At 42.9% G+C, this 18,745-nt stretch overlaps 1 protein-coding gene across 4 annotated transcripts; it reads left to right on the plus strand.

The window, feature by feature from the left end:
• The first annotated feature begins 3,317 nt into the window (after nucleotides 1-3,317).
• On the plus strand, nucleotides 3,318-14,597 carry EEF1AKMT1 (EEF1A lysine methyltransferase 1). 4 transcript variants are annotated; one of them, XM_040544027.1, is made up of 6 exons: nucleotides 3,335-3,380; nucleotides 8,941-9,061; nucleotides 10,051-10,204; nucleotides 11,056-11,138; nucleotides 11,838-12,118; nucleotides 13,619-14,597. In XM_040544027.1, the coding sequence occupies exons 3-6, from the start codon at nucleotides 10,055-10,057 to the stop codon at nucleotides 13,744-13,746; spliced, it is 642 nt and encodes a 213-aa protein (XP_040399961.1). In that variant the 5' UTR covers nucleotides 3,335-3,380; nucleotides 8,941-9,061; nucleotides 10,051-10,054; the 3' UTR covers nucleotides 13,747-14,597. The 4 variants fall into 4 exon arrangements, with proteins under 4 accessions (XP_040399960.1, XP_040399961.1, XP_040399962.1 ...); XM_040544026.1 differs by lacking the exon at nucleotides 8,941-9,061 and having other exon boundaries at nucleotides 3,318-3,380; XM_040544028.1 differs by lacking the exons at nucleotides 3,335-3,380; nucleotides 8,941-9,061 and adding an exon at nucleotides 3,828-4,297.
• Nucleotides 14,598-18,745: the final 4,148 nt, after the last annotated feature.

The raw sequence follows: 18,745 nt of genomic DNA on the forward strand, positions 1-18,745 counted from the left end.
GGTCTGTAGCCCTCTTTGTGGTCCCTAAACTACTTGCAAGTGATCCACAAAGCCTGACAAAAGAAGTCATTATGTTCCTGTGTCACTGCAGTATTTCTAAGGTTTGCATTTCTGTTACAGAAAGAGTTGGGAGTCCATAAATTGAGGGTGAAAACTACTTCCTACTGTACTTAAATTCAGAGAGTGACTGAAAGCTTCTAAAAGGCTGTCTAGTAACCCATATTCCTGCATGCCCCGTGTGCTGGGGAAGCTGCAATGCACGTGGCTCACAGAACTACCCCACTGGGCTCTAAGTCACCTTTTATCTGCATCTGTAGTAGAACAACTCAGTATTGAAACAAAGTGCAGTAAGTTTTTCTTACAAAGATGAGATGTTACAGGTTGTTCTGTAAATGGAATATTTGTATTATTTTCCATCTTCAGAAGTAGGATTATATTGACGTTCACTAGAAGTAACGCTCGTATGGTTAAGTATTGCATGCTTGGTTGTCTTCCAAATGAAATGTGGTTTGCCATTCCTAAAAATGTCAAAGTTTGGGGGAAAAGAGGTATTATTTTTTTTAGACTTAAATAGTGGCAACAGCAAAGACTACAATTGGAATTTAATTATTTTCATATGAGGTAATGAGATTTAACTAGTATTCTTTCACATGGCTATAGCTTCTGCTACAGAAAGACTTGAAAGCATAGACTTTCATCAGTAAAGAAAAAAATGTGATTGTCAATAAAATAAGAAAAACCCAAATATGGAAACATGAAAGCCTTACGAGCAGCAAGTTGCTATTACTTTCCAGGGAGGGACTGAATCTTTAAAAACTGTTTTATGCTCTGTTTCTGAACTGCTCCAACATAGAGCAGTAGCAAATGTATTAGTAAGGCAGAAGTGGTCCACATCGTCAGATTAAAGTCTTAGAGATGCCCTTGGCGCTGCTGTATTTCAAGAAGATGTATGGGTCTGTGACAAAGGACACAGTGTACGTAGCTTAACTTGAAGCACCTTCCTGCAAAAAGGAATTAAGAAACAATAAAACCTAGTAACAAGAAATTTCTTGCAGGGTTCATGTTACAGGTGTTCCCATATTTATGGTTGGTTTGCCCTTGCATCCCCAAAGAAGCTGTGTTGCAGGACATAGCTTGCTTTCCTTCATACAGGGTCAGTCCAGCTTCTCCTGTGCTTTCCTGCTAGCACCATCTTGTAAGGGATTTGAGCAGTGTTGAGCTGTGTGTGTATTTGTTGCCATACAGTACCTGGTATCGCAACCTAAATGATGTTGTCCTCCTTGCCCCCTGAGCCCCTTCCGTGTGCCCTTACGTGATCTCTGTAACTGTTCTGCACAGAAGGATCATTAGGTGCACGGGGGACTGTTGCTCCAGGAAATCTGGACTGATCGTACGTGTCTGCCCAACCTCCTCTGTCCTCTCGTTCTTCAGTCCTACTTACCAGCCCTGTGTGTAACTCTTTTTCACATAAAATGCTTCACAAACTTGCATGGAATGGGTGAATGACATTTAAATAAGTGTCATTTCTTTCTAGGATCTGAGCCTGATTTCTTGCTGCATGCAGTAATGTTACACAGATGTCAGGTAACTGTCGCTGTGCAGCAATGGAAAAGTTTTTGTTGTTTTAAATTACTGCAGCAGTGTAATACGGATGGATATGGGTGCACTCCATGTAGGACAATCTTTAATGCTGGAATGAAGACCTTGTTTGGTGACTTTTCAAAGCAGAGGGGTAATGCACTGAATGACAAGTTCAGGCTACTTAAAAGTTGTCCTTCAAAAAAGAAGTGAACAAGCCCACAGTTTCCTACTGACATTAAAAGTGCTGTTTCTAAATGGAAGATAGTGGGGTAGTAGGTATGGGGGTCCAAAGGAAAAAGTTTTTATAGGACAGTCACAGAGCAACTCTGAAACAAGAAAACTAATGTTATGAAAATGCTTTTAACAAATTAATGTGGCAAGACCTGACTTTGTAGAGAACAATGAAGAAAAGAAAAATAGTGGTGAGGAAGATTTTGTTTTCAGGCAATAAGAAATGGCCAGAAGTGCCAGAAAGCACATCATGTCTGCACAAGGAAGGTTCTAGAGAAGTAAGTTTGTATGCCCAAATGGAAAGCTACAATGAATTGATTCAAATGAATATACTTCTAAAATTGCTCTTATGAAACTCTTTTATCAAGCAGCTTAAAATCTGTCTGTGTGCAAGAAAGGGAGCCCTAAAATAGTATTTCAGGTAATAGGAAATCTTAAAAGAGCTGCAGGAAACCTCTAAAAATGGGAGTTAATTGATTATTTTGTACCAGTCCTCACTACACTCTCCTTGCAATTTTTTTTTTTTCCAGTCAGGCGTCTGAAGTGATTAGTAAGGGTTATCTAGTTCCAACCCCCTGCCATGGGTAGGGACACCTCCCACCAGACCAGGTTGCCCAAAGCCCCATCCAGCCTGGCCTTGAACACCTCCAGGGATGGGGCATCCACAGCTTCTCTGGGCAGCCTGTGCCAGGGCCTCACCATCCTCTGAGTGAAGAATTTCCTCCTTATACCTAATCTAAATCTCCACTCTTGTAGTTTAAAGCCATTCCCCCTTGTCCTACCACTGCTCCCTGACAAAGAGTCCCTCCCCAGCTTTCCTGTAGGCCCCCTTTAGGTACTGGAAGGCTGCTGTAAGGTCTCCCCGGAGCCTTCTCTTCTCTAGGCTGAACAACCCCAGCTCTCTCAGCCTGTCCTCACAGGAGAGGTGCTCCAGCCCTTCTCATCTTTATAGCCCTCTTCTGGACTTGCTCCTTGTGCTGAGGGCCCCAGAGCGGAACGCGATGCTCCAGGTACATCTCATATCTACCCTTCCTGTAGGTGTGAAAAGGGCTGTTAAAAGCCCTAGATGTTTCTCCCAGGGCTTAGTACCCATAAGGGCAGGGGAAATGAAAGATTTTTGAACCTTGGTGTGGAACGACCTCAGCATCAAAACCACTTTGGTCTGTGAGGGAACAATGCTCAGAGACGCCACCTGAGTATTTTGCTGCTGCAGCTCTCTGTGGAGTTTATATGCTTTCACGAGGCTCATATTTAAGGTGTAATCATTTCTGGAGACCGTTTTAAAGCCTCTTAAACCACCGGGGGGTTGAAATGCCTGGAGAACGACGGCTATGGGCCGCGGGGCGCTGTCTGGGGACGGGGACGGGCGCTGTAACCCTAAAAACGGGTTTTAGCTTTTTGGGGGGCTTTTAGCGGGCGGCTGAGGGCAGCGGCGGCGCCGGTACCGGACGGGGACGGTTGGGAGCCCTCAGAAAAGGCGGGAACCGGGGGGGGGGGGGGGGAAGGGCCGGCAGGGCTGCGCGCGGCGCTGGGGCGGGGCCTGCGTGCGCGGAGGGGTCTGGCGGCCGGTGAGTGGGTTAGGCCCGGCCGCGGTGCTGCGGCTCTGGGGGGCCGCGGTGCTCGTCCGCGCCCTTCCCCTCCGCCGTAATGGAGGGCGGGGGGGGGCCGGGGTCGGTACTGGTTTGTGCGGCGGGGCTGCGCCTCCCGGGGGGGGGCTGAGGGGGCGCGGGGCGGACGGCATGGGGGTGATATCCCCGGTGCCGTGCGGTAGTGGGGGGAAGGGGGGTGGAGCCGGTCTCTGTTCAGTTGTGCCCAGCGACAGGAGGAGAGGCACCAGGCACAAACTGAAGCCCAGAAGGTTCTGGCTCAATACGAGGGGACACTTCTGTACTGTGAGGTGACAGAGCTCTGGGACAGGCTGCCCAGAGAGGCTGTGGTCTCCTTCTCTGGAGATATTCAAAACCCACCTGGATGCTATCCTGCACAATGTGCTCTAGGTGATCCTGCTCGGCAGGAGGTTGGACTAGGTGATCTTCAGAGGTCCCTGCCAACCTCGGCCATTCTGTGAGAGGGGCTCCTTAGTCAGGAGCTGCTCTTTAGCACCCACACGTAGGAGGGTAACCAGTTCTGCATCTAACCTGCTCTCTGTTTCCCAAAATCAGATGATCCTCGTGGAAAAGCAAGCAGATCGGGATGGGATGTATCACACTTCCCTTCTCCTTCCAGTGGCCACCCGGCCTTCAGCCCTTGCTTTTTGAATCCTGAGGGGTCTCTGTACAGAGCGACCCTCTGCACCCTGCACCTCTGAGCTCTCCAGTCTCACCTCGAAGCACTGCCAAGCATTACCCTGTAGCGTACCCTGTGAGAGAGATTCTGCAGCTCTGGTGTGCCTTGTGCCGGGCAGCACCTTGCTGTCCTGGTGAACCTGGCTCTTGAGGCCACACTTGTTGCCTGCCAGTTCTTGGCTTGGAAAACACAGCAGTAGGTCAGTGCCCGCAATGTTCATGCCTCTTACGGTTACAGGCTCTGCCAGTCCCCTCTCAAGTTACTTATACTTACTCCCCTGCAGAAGCTATTCTAAGCTTTGGATGTCTTAAAACTCTTCTTGAGCCTTTTCTAGTTTCAGCGTTTACTCTGCTTGTTGAGATGAAGAGCCCAGAACTGCTGTTTAGTTTTGTTATGTATGGCCTGGTATCTTGGAGCTCTTGGCAGGTCCTTTTCAATTTCTTTGTAAATTCTGCTTAATCACATTAAATACCATTCCTACTCAGGCAGGAGACTTTGTGGTTATGATGTGTAATTCTCCAAAAACATCAAATCAATGTGTGGTAGCAGCAATTAAATGATAGATTTTTTTTAAGGAAAAATAGAATGTAACAGAAAACATCATAAAACCATACTGTAAGTGTGTAATCACCCTAATCTTAAATGTTGCCTTCAATTTCAGTTCCCTCATCTCAAAGAAGGGGTGTATTAGAAGAGTTTAACAAGGATCAGCAAATGTATGGAAAGACTTGAGGAAAGGGGGATGACCTCCAGGTGTCTGTGAAATGGCATGTGGAGCAGTATGAGACAGGGAATAATGGGGCTCTGATGTCTGCTTTCTATTGCCATAAGGGAAGTATCGCATCTCGTGAAGCCAGTAGCCATGTTCACAGCAAGAGGAGGCAGTTTTTCATAAAATGTGACTTAAAAGGGGGCATTATCGATTGAAGAACTTTATGTGAATTTAAGGAATACTGCACAAATGTCTTTTGGAGAACTACATTCACAGAACAAATCACTTCAGATGCTGAAATATCTTTAGTGGAAAACAGTTAAAGACTGGGAGGGTGTAGAGTGGGGAAGTATCACCTGTACATGCCTCAGTCTCACTCTGAGACAGCTGCTTTTGGCTACCTCCAAGATAGAATTACCACTATCTACCCTTGATCTGAACCGGTAGAGCTTTTCTTTTGAACCTTTTGCTGTGGTTGTAAATAAAAAGCTCTCCAGACTTGATCCTTCAAGTGGAGCCATTCTCAGATTTGTGGCAGGTGAGCTGCCTCTGCTTCACACATCCTTCGTGTGCCTCCTTCCCTCTTCTATGAAACACAAGAAAACTGCTTTACATTTGTGTGCAGGTTTGTCAGGTCTGCTTTTCTGATGTTTCCTGAATTGGCATACCCTTCAGGGGCTGGATCGTTGTATGGCACCTGGGCCTCAAAACTCCACAGCTGACTGCAAGGAAGCAAGTGGCTGCTTGAGGCTAGAGAAGTTTTGGTCCGCATTAGGAAGACTACAAAACAGATGTACATATGGCCTAGCCTTTTTCTGTTTCTCCTGGCTAGGCCACGCTAGCTAAGCAAGGGGAATTTTTGTGTCCAAATTACTTTGGACTGATGTACTTGATACATTTTGTCCTGTCAGTCCTTCTCCTGAAAGCGCATTTGGCAACACTCAGGTAACTTGTCAGACACTTGAGCAAAAGCTGAGCTCTCACTCAGCTGCTTCTTGGATTTAAAGAACATGAATAAATTTGCTATTTATTATATATTTAAAATAAACATGAATTTAAAAACATGAATAATTGTTTCCAGCAGGGGAGATCCTTTCTCTGTCTGCGTTTTTACTGTGTTTGGGACAGGATCGCCCCCAAATCCACTCGTGATTTAGAGTTGCTGTTTGACAGCCAGCCACTGGTCACTGGAGACCTGAGACTTGGGTCCTTGTGCGTGTTAAGTGGCTGGGGATTGAAAAGGGTGCAGTAACTTCGTGTTTCTATGGTGGTGAGGCCCAGCTCAGCCTTCTCAACATTTCAGTCCCCCTGGTCAGGACTTCTTGTTCACCCTCAGGCAGTGATTGCTCCTCCAGGAGCCCCTCGTGGCAGCGTAGCGTTGTCCAGGTTCCCTTGGTATGTGACACAAACACCACCGATGACCAGCTGTTTGTCTCAAATACTAACACGGGTGGCTTGGGAAAAATACTATTGTTTTACTCAGCTGCACATGTTCTTTTTGTAGATCTAACCTGCTCTAGAACAAAGTCTTTTCTGAAGTTGCATGTGCACTTACATTCTTGGTATGAGGTCTAAGGGGCTAACAGTGTCCTCCTCCTCCTTCCTCCCCTCGCAGCGATTAACAGGACCACCTTCCGCTTGTATTAATATTCCTTGACCTTGCAGCAGTCTTCCCTTCCCCCCTTCAGTGAAAGGGACATTTTATTACACCAAGATGACTTCTTCAGGGCACCATAAAAGAGTGAATACTGGAAACTGGCAGAGCAGTGTGCCTGTGTGTGTACCAAACAGCGCTTCTGTGTTCTGTGGATCGCTGGGGAGGCCTGGCCTAGTCAGGTAACTCTCTTCATTGGCAGAGAAATGGCAGCCAGCCACCTGTGGTGTAGTCTGTAGGTAAAAGATCTGACGAAGCCGTTCCTTGCTTTAAGAGAGTTTTCTGAGGTGGCTTTGTAACATATGTCCCACCTCATGGTTGCCTTCCCCTGCAGAAGTGGCACGTCCCTCAGTGCTGTGGATCTGGAAGCATCCAGCTGCATTTTCTGTAGTTACGGGGTGAGCAATGGTACACAGGCACGTGGCCTCACCTTGCCTCAGCGAACCCGATGACTGCATTTCCATGCTTCTGTGCGTAGGGGCACGGTTACATTTGCACACAGCAGCTGCACTGTGCTCAAAGAACGCTGCTTTCCAGGCGACCACAGCTTCGTAGGTATGGATGGACCAAATGTACAGGGGTACAGGAAGACTGAAATACTGAAGGAATTTTTGAGTTAATTTTTCCATTCTAACAAGTTCTTTCTAACTTGTTATTTATTTTTTCTCTATTTTAGGACTTGGCTATGTAAAATTAGAGTTTTCATACATGAGAGCTGGTAGTAACCGGTGTTACATCATACAGTGTTCCTGTGTAGACAAGGCACTGGGGTTTTCAGTGCTACTGTTTTCACTTGCCTTTATTACCTTTCTTTTTTTGTTTTTCTCTTTTCTTTGAGGAGCTCTCACGCAGTAGTGCCAGCATTTCCTGGATGTTTGTCAGCTGGTCAGAGCCAGACTCAGCTGTGCACAGGGCAAGGGACTGAGGAGCCTGCAGGCACCTTCCCCCTTCATCCCACCCACAGCACTGTGCGAGCCATAGGTCATACGGTGCAGTTGTAGTCACTTTTCTCATTTGCTGGGTAGGTCTGCCCCTTTAGAGGCCGGTAGCATTCAAATCTATCCCATGAACGCAATCCTGCCTATTTATGCTCCCCTCTATCCACAGGTGCTTAACCCCTTTTTTTCCTGCTATCCTTTAGATGACATCTAACTTCACACCAAGTCTTACTTTTCCAGCCTCTTGGAGATCTTATTCCTTATTGTTTTGCTTTTTAATTAGGTGCAAATGCAGCCCTTTAGACTTAATAGTAAAGAAGACTAGGCACACTGCTAGTTTTAAACTTGGTATTCCTACTGATAGTGCTAGAGGTGCCGTGGGTTTCTCTGCTTCCTCCCATCCTCCCCGAAACTTTCAGGGTTGTTTTTGGACTTGGGAGCAGTGTACTGTCTGGGAGGGCTATAGGGAGGTTTCAAGTAGTACAACTTTCTACTCACTTAAAGCCAAAGGAATTTACAAGTCTTGTTCACATAAACTCACTTACTTTAACAGCTTTCTAATGTACTTCATGTGCAAGAAAATGTCTTCATGCTGATGACTTAAGATAGTTATATGTAGACAATGTACATATGTTCAGAAAAAGGTTTTGGTTTTTGACAATGTTCTTAATGGATGTACCTAATGATTTTTCTACCATATATTATGAGTTACCTTTCCTTGCATTCTCACAGTTAATTGCTGCTTGGTTCCTAAAGCTTTAATTTACAAACCAAAAGGAAGACCATGAAAAAGGAGCTAAAATATCATTTATAGAAAAAGGATGCCTGTGGTTGTATCCCTTTACATCCACTGAAACAACAGATAATTGCTTCATCAGCAATTTGATCTGTGAGGATTTCATTTCACGGGCATAGATTTAATCCTTGCGAATGCCTGTATGGGTTCACTGAATGTAAAATCAAAAAGGTTTTGACTTAAGAACTGCAAATTTGCATCAGTTTTGGTTTCTCAGTGTCAAAGCCTAGACGTGTGCTTGCCTTAGGGATAACAGCAAACCAGATTACTGCATCTATGATACACTTAATAAAAAAGAAAGTCATAGAATCATCGAATCAATGGATCATTAAGGCTGGAAAAAACCTTCAAGATCAGCTGGTCCATGAAGGGTAGTTGTAAACTTGTAACATCTGTCCCAGCAAAAAGGGTTCTTGTACAGGGCCTAAAATGGATGTTAGCATTGCGCATTGTTAGAAACTCTATTCTGTGTTAACTTGTAGTAATTTTATTAGGAAACTATATTAATAATATGAAATTTAATAATATAAATAATAATTTCAAAGCATTTGTGTTTCATTCACCGAGCAGTAGGAACAAACTGAGCTGTTTTGCCCTCTGGCTCCAAGATCCCCTCCTGCGCAAGGCCTTCAGGCTCTGAGGGATGGAGGGATGCCGGCACAGTGCTCGGCAGGAGCCAGAGCTTCTAGTGAATAGCGATGGGTTATCCCACAGCAGCAGGCTAATGGCACTGTTTTTTCAGTCAGTAGGGAGAAACAGATTTAGGAAGTGTCCGGGAAGCACTGCAGGAGGGAGCAGAAGGGGAGAAGGCCGTGAGTTCTGGAGTCCTCCTTGTAATGACGAGAGCAGAGAGAGGAGCAAATGTAAGCAGCTGTACTTCAAATTAAGTCTTCTTAGCTTTCCACGTTACGTATGGTTGAGGTGGCACGTGTTTCTGCGCGGCCTGCACCACACACAGCCTCTGCACGAAGGAAAGTGCACACCCATTCCGAGTCCTGCTGAAGTCCTTGGACACGTATGAATTCTTAGAACGGATGCAGAAAAAGCTGATTTCCTGAGAGAACAATCTTGGATTTCCAAGTTTTCTCCTGTGCTTTTCACATGCTTGATTTCTGCTGTTGTCACCTTCGCTCCACGAGGTGGCACCGTCTCTTCTGGGAAGGACACACAGGCCTGGGCTGCTGCCTGGTGGTGCGCGGTCGAGGGGTGCAGGGGGTGCCCAGCTCTGAGATCCCTGCAAACGGCTGCTGTCGGCATCTAGTGCACGCCGTGCCCTTTGAGTACGAGCTGTGCCCGTGTTCTCACGCATAAAATACACAAATTGTCAGTCACGTAGTGCTACCTTAGGAAAACATCTTGAGCGACTTGTCTGCTGAAGGTTTCTGGCATTTGTGGTGTGAGAGGTGAAGCCAGGTGATGCTGATCCTAGAACAAGAGTTTACTTCTCTTTGAGTCAGAACTGTGTGCCTCTTCAACATGGCAAGAAATGATCAGTGGCTATCGTTATGTCTAGGAGGGGAGGGAATAATTTCTACAGTATTTGCAAAATCCACTATAGCCTTTTCCTGCAAGCTGAAATAAAAGTGGTGTATGGATGCAGGGTATAACAAACTGTAACGACAACATCCCTATAAGAATACATGCCACATCTATGTCATATGGAAAGGGACCAGTTCCTGAATTCTCTCTGGAAAAGCTGTATGTTTTTCTCTTGTTCAGAGGTTTTCCCATTAGCTATTAGACTAAGCCTGCAAAGTCAGGAAATGTTTTATCTTGGGAGAGTGGGTCATTATTAAAAGCTTCCACTATTGAAAACGGTTAATTATTTTTTTTTCCTGTGGTTGATGTCTAGAAAAATGGATGATGATGATGATGACGTTCCCCAGCTTTCAGCCCATACGTTGGCTGCCCTCCAGGAGTTCTATTTGGAACAGCAGCAGAGGGAGGGCACGAAGACCTCCCAAGGGTTTAATCAATATTCTGTTGGCTCGATAGAAGAAAACTGGGTAAGAAACTGAACTTAGTGAATGAAGCACAGTTAGTGAGCGTTACAGAGGAACAGCCCTCACCAGGTTTCTTTTGTCAATAATTAATGAAATGAAACGGGGAACACTCAAGATGTTCCTAGAGTGGCAAAACTATTTATGGACAATAACACTGCATGCTTATTTGCCTTAATATTAAATCAGGGTAATTACATGTACAGAAGGAATAAAGCTGCCAACTAAGAAGCCTCTATGCCTTCTGGAAACTTTTAACTCCAGCCTGGCATGTGAGGGTAGTGAAGATTCTTCCCTCGGTTTGAGGCAACACAGTGTAACGAGGCTGAATGTTCTTTCCTTTCACATCATATTTCTTTTTGTGTTTATTTTGTTGGTTTTGTGGGTGGCTGCCTTGTTGCATTTTTTCTTCTAACAGACTGACTTTGGATTTGTCTATGTATTCTTTTTTTTCTTCCTGTTTCTTATATCTTCTGATTTAGTACTTTTATACTTTATTTCCTTCTATACTGTCATTTTTTGAGTCCTTTTTTCCTTTCCCACTGAAGTAACTCAATTTAAGAGTATATAAATACTGTACATCTGCATGGTTTGAACTAATCTTCTCAGTGATTTTGCATTACTTGGTTTTCCTGATACCATAGTAAGTGTTGTGGAAGCACACAGTGTAAGCTACCTGCTGTCTCTCATTGGTTTACAGAAGTAAAAAGACTCTCAGAAAAATTGTCACCTTTGTAGTTTGTGAACTGAGAAGTTGCTGTGGATTTTGTTTTTCTTCTAATAGGACTCACAACACCTAGTTGTACATAGCACAGTCAGAAGGTTTGATGTTTATAATTGTGCGTTATTTTTCTCAGCAACTGAGCCAGTTTTGGTACAGCGATGAAACTGCATCGTGCCTGGCTAATGAAGCGATTGTGGCAGCTGGAAAAGGTGGAAGGTAGGTTTTAATGTCTGTTTTGTAGATTTGTCACGCCTTTTCTGTAATTATTTCATTTATGCAGGGAGAGCATGCAGTTTAATTCATTACTCTTTGTACCTCAGTGTTTGGTGGAGATGCGGCAGAAATGCCCATGCCATTATTTAGTTAGGTAATAGTTTATACTGAGCTTACAGATTAGTGTTTCATTGAATGCTGTAGCCTCTGCCTTGCAAAAATTGGTTATAAATCTTTTCTTTTTTTTCTTTTTTTTCTTTTTTTTTCGGAGAAATATAATGAGTTCCAGAGTGTATTAGTGACTTCTAATTCTTTCTTCTGTTTTTATACATTTCTGCAGAACGGATGGAAAAACTTTTTTTTCCTCCTATTTCTGTGAGGATTATTTTTCAATTTTAACTTAAATTTTCAATATATTTCCTTGTTGTAAATTAAGCTTTTCACTTTTAAGACCTTTTAAGGTCTCTGTGTGGCATGGAAGCTGAACATATAATGGCCTGAATACTTAAAACTCCATTCTTTGATTTTTACAAAGTAATTATTTCTTAGATTTGAGGAAGAATAGCTTGCATTTTCTGGGACAAAGGCTTAAAATGTTTTCCCAAAGCAGCCCTGAGAACTTATGGAATTGTCTTTGCTGCAATTATTTCTTTGTTTGTTGCCTTTTAAAATCAGTTTTCTAAGTTGTTGTCTCTCTTTCAGGATAGCCTGTGTTAGTGCACCAAGCGTGTATCAGAAACTGAAGGAACAAGATGACAAAGATTTTTCAGTGGTTATTCTGGAGTACGACAGAAGGTTTTCTGTATATGGAGAAGAATTTATCTTCTATGATTACAACAACCCTTTGAACTTACCAGAAAACCTCCTGCCACACAGTTTTGACATTGTAATAGCAGATCCGCCCTATCTGTCTGAGGAGTGTCTTCAAAAAACTGCAGAGACCATCAGATACTTAACAAAAGGAAAGATTCTGCTTTGCACAGGTATAATTAATAAAATATTTAGGTCACTGTTGAGCATCTTTCTTTCCTCTCAAAAGACAAACTTACTGAAGTGAGAAAAATACTAACTCAGTAATACTAATTTATAAGTAATTCTAGGAAGACTGTGCATCCTGAAGGGGGTAATGTTTTACTGGAATACTTTAGTTCAACCTTTATTTTTCATTGAAGGGATGTGTATTTTAATAGTTAAGTCAGTAATTTTTTTCTTATGGCATTATGAGTTTTAGTAAATTTTTGAAGAATTGTAAAAACATTCTGCAAAGTTCCAGATTTTTATTTATTTATTTATTTGTAAAGGGGCATTCTCTACAATTGTAGTGATTGAAATCTGGCTATGACAAACATACATGCAACCTACTGTTAACATCTTTTTAAACTATGCAATGAGTTTGTGATTCCTCAGCATATCCGTAGCTGCAAGATTTCAGCTGCTGTATATTTGGAAAAACTAAGGTGAGCTAAGCAGAAAGAAGGACGAATAGGTTGGAACGGCCTTTGCGTAGTAAAGTGGGATGATTCTAGCTAAGCCTTGAAAACAAAAACACAAAAAAGACACTTTCTTTTTCTCATGTCACTGGCTCCTTACTGGTAAATATAGAAATTGTAATGTGAATGAATATATGAGGACTCTCCACTGTGATTCAGGTAATTGGTTATTAGGTACTGAAGTGCAGCAGGAGGAATTAAAACTCAGTGATCACAGCAGTAAAACTGGAAGACTTGCCAGCTGCATTTTTAGGCCCTTCTTCATGAAGATGCACTCACTAGTTTTAAGAAGCTCCGCGTATCTACCTTAGTCCTGGTGGTTCTTAAATCTGTAATCTTATTACAAGACATCTGAAAACATCCAAGTAATTTTTGCAAAAAACAAAAGACAAAACCCATATATGCATACAATTCTGGGCAGTCAACCAAGTAGGCAAAATAGAGAAAAATGTAAATAGTATGTGGACGTAGAAAGCCTACTTCTTTGTTTACTTGTAAATGGCAGTTATGCACAAGGATAGTTCTCAGTTTTTTTTTCCCTGAAATGGATAGGTGGTCCTTCAGTTTACAAAGTTTGACAAATACTGCTCAAGAAAGTGATTTCTCAGCGTGTAGCTATAAATATCACGCTGTGGTTTATTTAAATAGAGGAGTATATGTAATCTGTTTGCATTTCCCATGGCTCCCCACCATGTTATTCTTTGGCATGTAGCAAGAAGATTGAGTTTTTTATAAAGGGGGCACCGATCTTACCCTCTACCTATTTTTATGAAACTTTTATGACATTCATTTCCTTGGAGCTTCTTCAGTTCTTTCAGATTTAGATTTCCCAACAGCTTCAGTTGCCAAAGAGGGCTGAAGGCGTAGCTGCTTTAAGCCTTGTTCCCTCAAAAAAAGCTGTTTCTCTGCATACGCATTCATGAGGAGCTAATCCAAAAGGCCAAACATTCTGTTACTGTGTTTCTCACCAAATACTAATTATTTTTGCTGCAGGTGCAATCATGGAGGAACAGGCAGCAAAGCATCTAGGTGTGAAGATATGCAAGTTTATTCCAAAACACTCTCGAAATTTAGCTAATGAATTTCGATGTTACGTGAACTATGCTTCTGGACTGGACTGATTCTCACAGGAAGATCTGTAACTTTTTCACTCAAGTTCCTTTGTATGTTTTTCTCAGTGACTCCACGTTTCTTCATGCTGAAACGTTCAGCTCCAAGGGATATTTTCTGGGCTAAATTTAATCAACACAGGGTGATAGTCTCTCTCGGTGTAAGCATTTGCAAATATTGTGTTTTTATCTTACCTGGTAGGTAAATGGGGACCAAACAATGTAGGTGCTGGGCAACGGGAACTTCTGTGTTAGAGTTTCATTCCAACCACAAGTTTCTTCCATTCAGGGACTTTTCAGTGACACCTCTGAAGTGATTTTAGCTGGTTGACTTGTAACACCACGCAAGTGCTTTCCTCACGGACATCAGAATTGTCATCTGCATCATAACTGATGACTTAGTAGCTAGTGGATGATTGAAAGAGCATGAATATTGGTCTCCTTTCACCTTGAGACATGTTTGTTCTCAACGTGTCATGTGTTTTCAGATTCATTGTCCAGCAGGCTGATATTTTTATAAAGGATAGCTAAAGAGAAAGCAGGTCTCCTTCTGGGGAGGCCTCTCCAGTTGCTTTTAATAATCAGAACTACTTAAGAGCTGCCAAGTAAGATAAGACCTACTATCTGTTATTGTTGCCAGACTGGCTTTTTATAAAAATTTGGTGGTTGTTTCACCTTTTCTAGAGCTTTGTCACAAACCTAATCTTTCTTTTTGTAAAAGATAAGATCTACTTTGTCATCAATTATCACCATATAAACTTGTGTGTGTATGTGTGTTGTACTTGAAAAAATAGTGTTTAACATCTCTTTGCAGAAGTGCAATACATTTATTTTGTGATACAGAATAAACATAAGCAACAAAACCTGAACTTTTTATAAACAACCAAAAAAAATATCAAGTAGATCTTTTAATTTCCTAGCTAAGCTAATCTCCAAAGGTTGGTATAAACTTGATGTCTCCTTGAAAAAAGCACAATACAGATTTCCCCATGAGAGAGAGCTTTACTTTCATTAGGGATCCTATACATTAGTCAGGTCAAATCACCCTAAAATATGAGGTAAGTAATAAAACGCCAGAAATTAACCCATGCTTGCACTAGTGCTTCAGACTGTGTTCATGGGTTTTCACTTTGTTACCCTTGCTGCTGGATGAGATCCTGCTTCTGTAGTAATGTGACCTGCACATGTCCATTAACTCTTGAATCATAATGGCTCTGATTCAATGCAGTGCCTACATTTTAATTGATTTCACTACCAAGTTAACGATGATGTATGGGTATGTCATGTTTGTAGTTTCAAGAACAGACCTTTTTTTCCCAAATACCCATTTTTATCTTTGCCTCCTGCTCCACAGAGAGAAGCATAGTAGTAGAATATAAACATATTAGAAATTGCTGGATCTTACAAGGCCACTGAGGTATACCATAATGTATTGATAAACTCCTGTTATTTCTAACAGGCAAATTTAAATTTTATATACAAGGGTTTGGCTGTATTTCAAGCAATTTCAATCACAATAGACAATACATTAGAAAAACTTTCCTTTGGGATAGGAGAGATTTTCGATAACTGGAATTTTTTAAAGCTAATTTTCTCTAACTTTTTGGCTACACTGCTGATACATTTTTGGGTGAAAGCTGATTCGTAAATTGCAAGGCACTCAACAGTTTTTATCAGCTATAAATACACAGAACATATGTACTTGTCTTCTTGTCTTTCTATACTATATTTATATATTGGGATCACGTAAAAGGCTAACAGAAATGCTGCATCTACAAAATGAAGCACCTAGAAGAAGTATTAAGAAATTTATTTTGTGGTGGAGATAAACCTAATTAAACTTTTGAGGCAAGAATTCTAATAATATAGAGATAGATCGTAGTCATGTTTCTGTGCATTTGTCCTATTTGGATGCAGATTTTCCCATCTGATAGTGTAATAGTAATGAGCAGAAATAACATAGATGTTATATAAACCTCTTGGAGCACTCAGAGAATCAAACTTCCTGAGTCGGACCCCAAGCTGGTTCATATATACCCTTCCAAGCCACTTTTGCTCTCCTCTCTGCTTTCAGAGACCCGTTCACTTCCTAAGTTTTCCCTCCTCGCTTTTTTTGCCTGCGCCTCCCCCCTTTATAGTGTTCCTGAGTTTTGTGGTACCAGTTTTTTCTTTCACAGGTGTTGGTTTCCATCAGGTGACGGGTAACAGATAATGTTAAGGAAAGCGTAGAGGAAGAGTGCACAGGGGAAATGGAGAGCCGAGGCAGATCCAAGTCACTGCATGTCTGTGGCCGATACTGTCCTGCCATTCAAACCAGAAAGCATCCTTGCTGTCGAGCCCCCTAAAGCCAGAATTCCCCCTGAAAATTACTGCCCGCAGGTGACATCCAGCTGGGGTTATGAGCAGTGTTCCAGGAGCCCGAGCCATTGCTGTTATGTGGCCAGTACCAAAATAAGAAAGCAAAACAGCGTTAAATGTGTAGGCATGGGCACAAATCACAACTGTAGGCTGGTTTGTGTTTGTTACCACAAATGTCTTACACACCAGGCAGATGGAAACAATGCAATGTGAAGCACCTTCTGAAACTTATTTTTAACTGCATAGAGGCTTCAGATGGGACAGGTACGGTACGGCTGCCAGAACTGACGATACTCTGCCCACCTAAATTAGAACGTGCTGTTTGAATACAAGCTTCACATATGTTGCTGCTTTGCTGCTAATGTCCTGCAGTTGTCTGCTTCCTTTTGCTAAATCTGCGTTGTTGGGCTCTCTACAACAGAACTGAAAGATAGTTTTGCCAGCTTCATCAGAGACCCATTACTTTTCTTAAAGACATACAACGTCGAGTTGTACCAAGAAAATCAGTTCACCAAGAACGTAACTGCTGCTTTCACACGTTGGTCAGGCCGCTTTGAAAAGAGGCACTGTGAAGACACGTGATTATGAAAATGAGGGAACATGTACAGTTTTGTAGATGCACTCAACAGAGCAGCCCGTTGTCCAACAGCTTCCCCCTTAGAAGGCTGGTGAGCTCGGGCAGCTGCCCAAGCAGAGCTTGACTGGTGGCATTCACACAGCCTTCGTCAGCGAGAGGACTTAAACTGGTTTTGTCCTTTCTGGGGAAGTAGCTGTGTTCCTGAGGCTGCAAGTCACAAAAGTCCGTAGTGAATTTGTACTTTGTGCCAGCTCTAAGACCTATTACGTAACAGCAAAATATCTCCCTTTTCTGTAACATGATTATAAAACAAAATCGTCAGTGTCAAGTAACGAGTGGCTGGCTTTAGTCTGGATCTTTTAGGGACCGCCTTTCTCTTGGAGCAGCCTGTGGTGAAGTTTTCATTATGATGCCACTCTTCCAGAGGCGTTTATGACTGCGGAAGCACGCTTTATTATGACACGCTGCAGCCGTGCGGCGGCAGGACATCTCAGCGCCGTGCGGGCACATGTGTCCATACAAAGGTGACACTCGGCAGAGGAAACCCGGCATCGTGCGCATGGGCTGATGGTTGCGGGTGGAGGAGCAGATTCCACAGCTGCCCGCATCTCCCCCGAGATGACAGGTGGAGCATTTTGAGAAATGCCATTGGATGAAATCCACGGTACTTTCATTAAGCTCTGATTTGCATTTCCCATTAAAATTGCTGATGCACTTACCTGGGTGTCGCACAGCTGGCCAGGCTCCATACAGCACGGCTGCCTTCCCCCCTCTGCCCATGCCACTGCACAGGGCAAGGGGAAGTACCGCTTGTAGCTGCTTCTCCACTTCACCTATTTTGCAGCCTCCTTAGAAAGAAGGGCTGCAAAACCAAGTGGTAGCTGATGCCACCCAGCAAAAATGCGTAGCTCTCCAGGTAGTTATGGTAAATCTGCTGCTTAATCCCGGAGAAATTAACAGGCGTTTATGCTTTCTGGGTGTGTGTAATAGCCTTTTTCCCTTTTCCCCTTGCTGCTGGTGATTTTGTGTTTACTTGCAGCTGTAGGCCACTGCCTGCTCACACGAACACCTCCATGCAATGACAGGCCTTTAAACCAAAGCTGGCATCTCAGGATTTCCTCAGCCTTCCTGCGTGATACGAATTTTCCAACGTATCTTAAGTGATACTACAGAGAAGAAAAGTTCTTTACTGAGGATATTGTTCCGTGTTTTGTGGCTCCTAATGTATTCCAGGGACAACCTCATTGAAGGAAAAGATTTTCCTGGCACAACAAAAAAATTCTCAAATCAGCTGCAGCTGCCAGATAGTTTCAGCTTTGAATTGTTTGCATTTATTGGGCCTGGAGCTGGTTCAATGAGGCATTTCATGTCTGCCTTGTGTCAACAGTTTGTGAGCCTTGAAGCAACTCCAATGAACTTCCCTCCCCCCATGCAAATTAAAGGCAAGGCTACAGCAGCTGTAACCGGAGGGCTAGAAGCTGGAAAATGTCACACCGCCGTTGAAGTCAACCTGATATAAATCCATGATGTGATGATATCTTAAAAAAAAAAAAAAAAAAAAGGAAAAAAATCCAAACAAACGCAAACAGCATTTAATACTTGAACTTTTCCACATGAGTAACGTGGAGGGGAGGGGGGGAGGTTATAATGGAAGGGTGTTATGAAGGTTAACAAATGTTTGCATGGCTAATAGCTTTTGATGTGAAGTATTAAGAAACACTTGTTCACTAACAAATTATTATCAAACAGTTGCTCACGCTGAAACATAAACACAGCTTTTAAGAGACATCTAATGGGAGAGCTGGACCAGGAAGCAAATTGGCTCAGCCAAAGTGTTTGTCACAGAAGTGAATGGAGATTAAAAAAGGAAACCGGTTTCTAAGTGGAATAGCATGAAGGTGCCTGCGACCATAGGAAGCTTTCTGCACTTGTTGCATATGAAGAGAAGGAGGTCGCCAACATACATAATCTATTGATCCGTTGAGGTTTTGCAGTTCCCTAATACTTTCCTTTCAGTCATCCAATTCCTGGAGCTTTATGTAAGCTAAAGCATCTGTTTTTCTGGATTGGCAGAAC

Source organism: Cygnus olor, chromosome 1 (assembly GCF_009769625.2).
Source record: "Cygnus olor isolate bCygOlo1 chromosome 1, bCygOlo1.pri.v2, whole genome shotgun sequence".
Lineage (NCBI taxonomy): Eukaryota > Metazoa > Chordata > Aves > Anseriformes > Anatidae > Cygnus > Cygnus olor.

Coding starts and splice junctions, on each gene's coding strand:
- EEF1AKMT1 (XM_040544026.1), top strand. CDS start 10,055: ATGGATGATGATGATGATGACGTTCCCCAGCTTTCAGCCCATACGTTG. Junction 10,205..11,055: donor GCTCGATAGAAGAAAACTGG/GTAAGAAACTGA, acceptor TATTTTTCTCAG/CAACTGAGCCAGTTTTGGTA. Junction 12,119..13,618: donor AAAGATTCTGCTTTGCACAG/GTATAATTAATA, acceptor TTTTTGCTGCAG/GTGCAATCATGGAGGAACAG.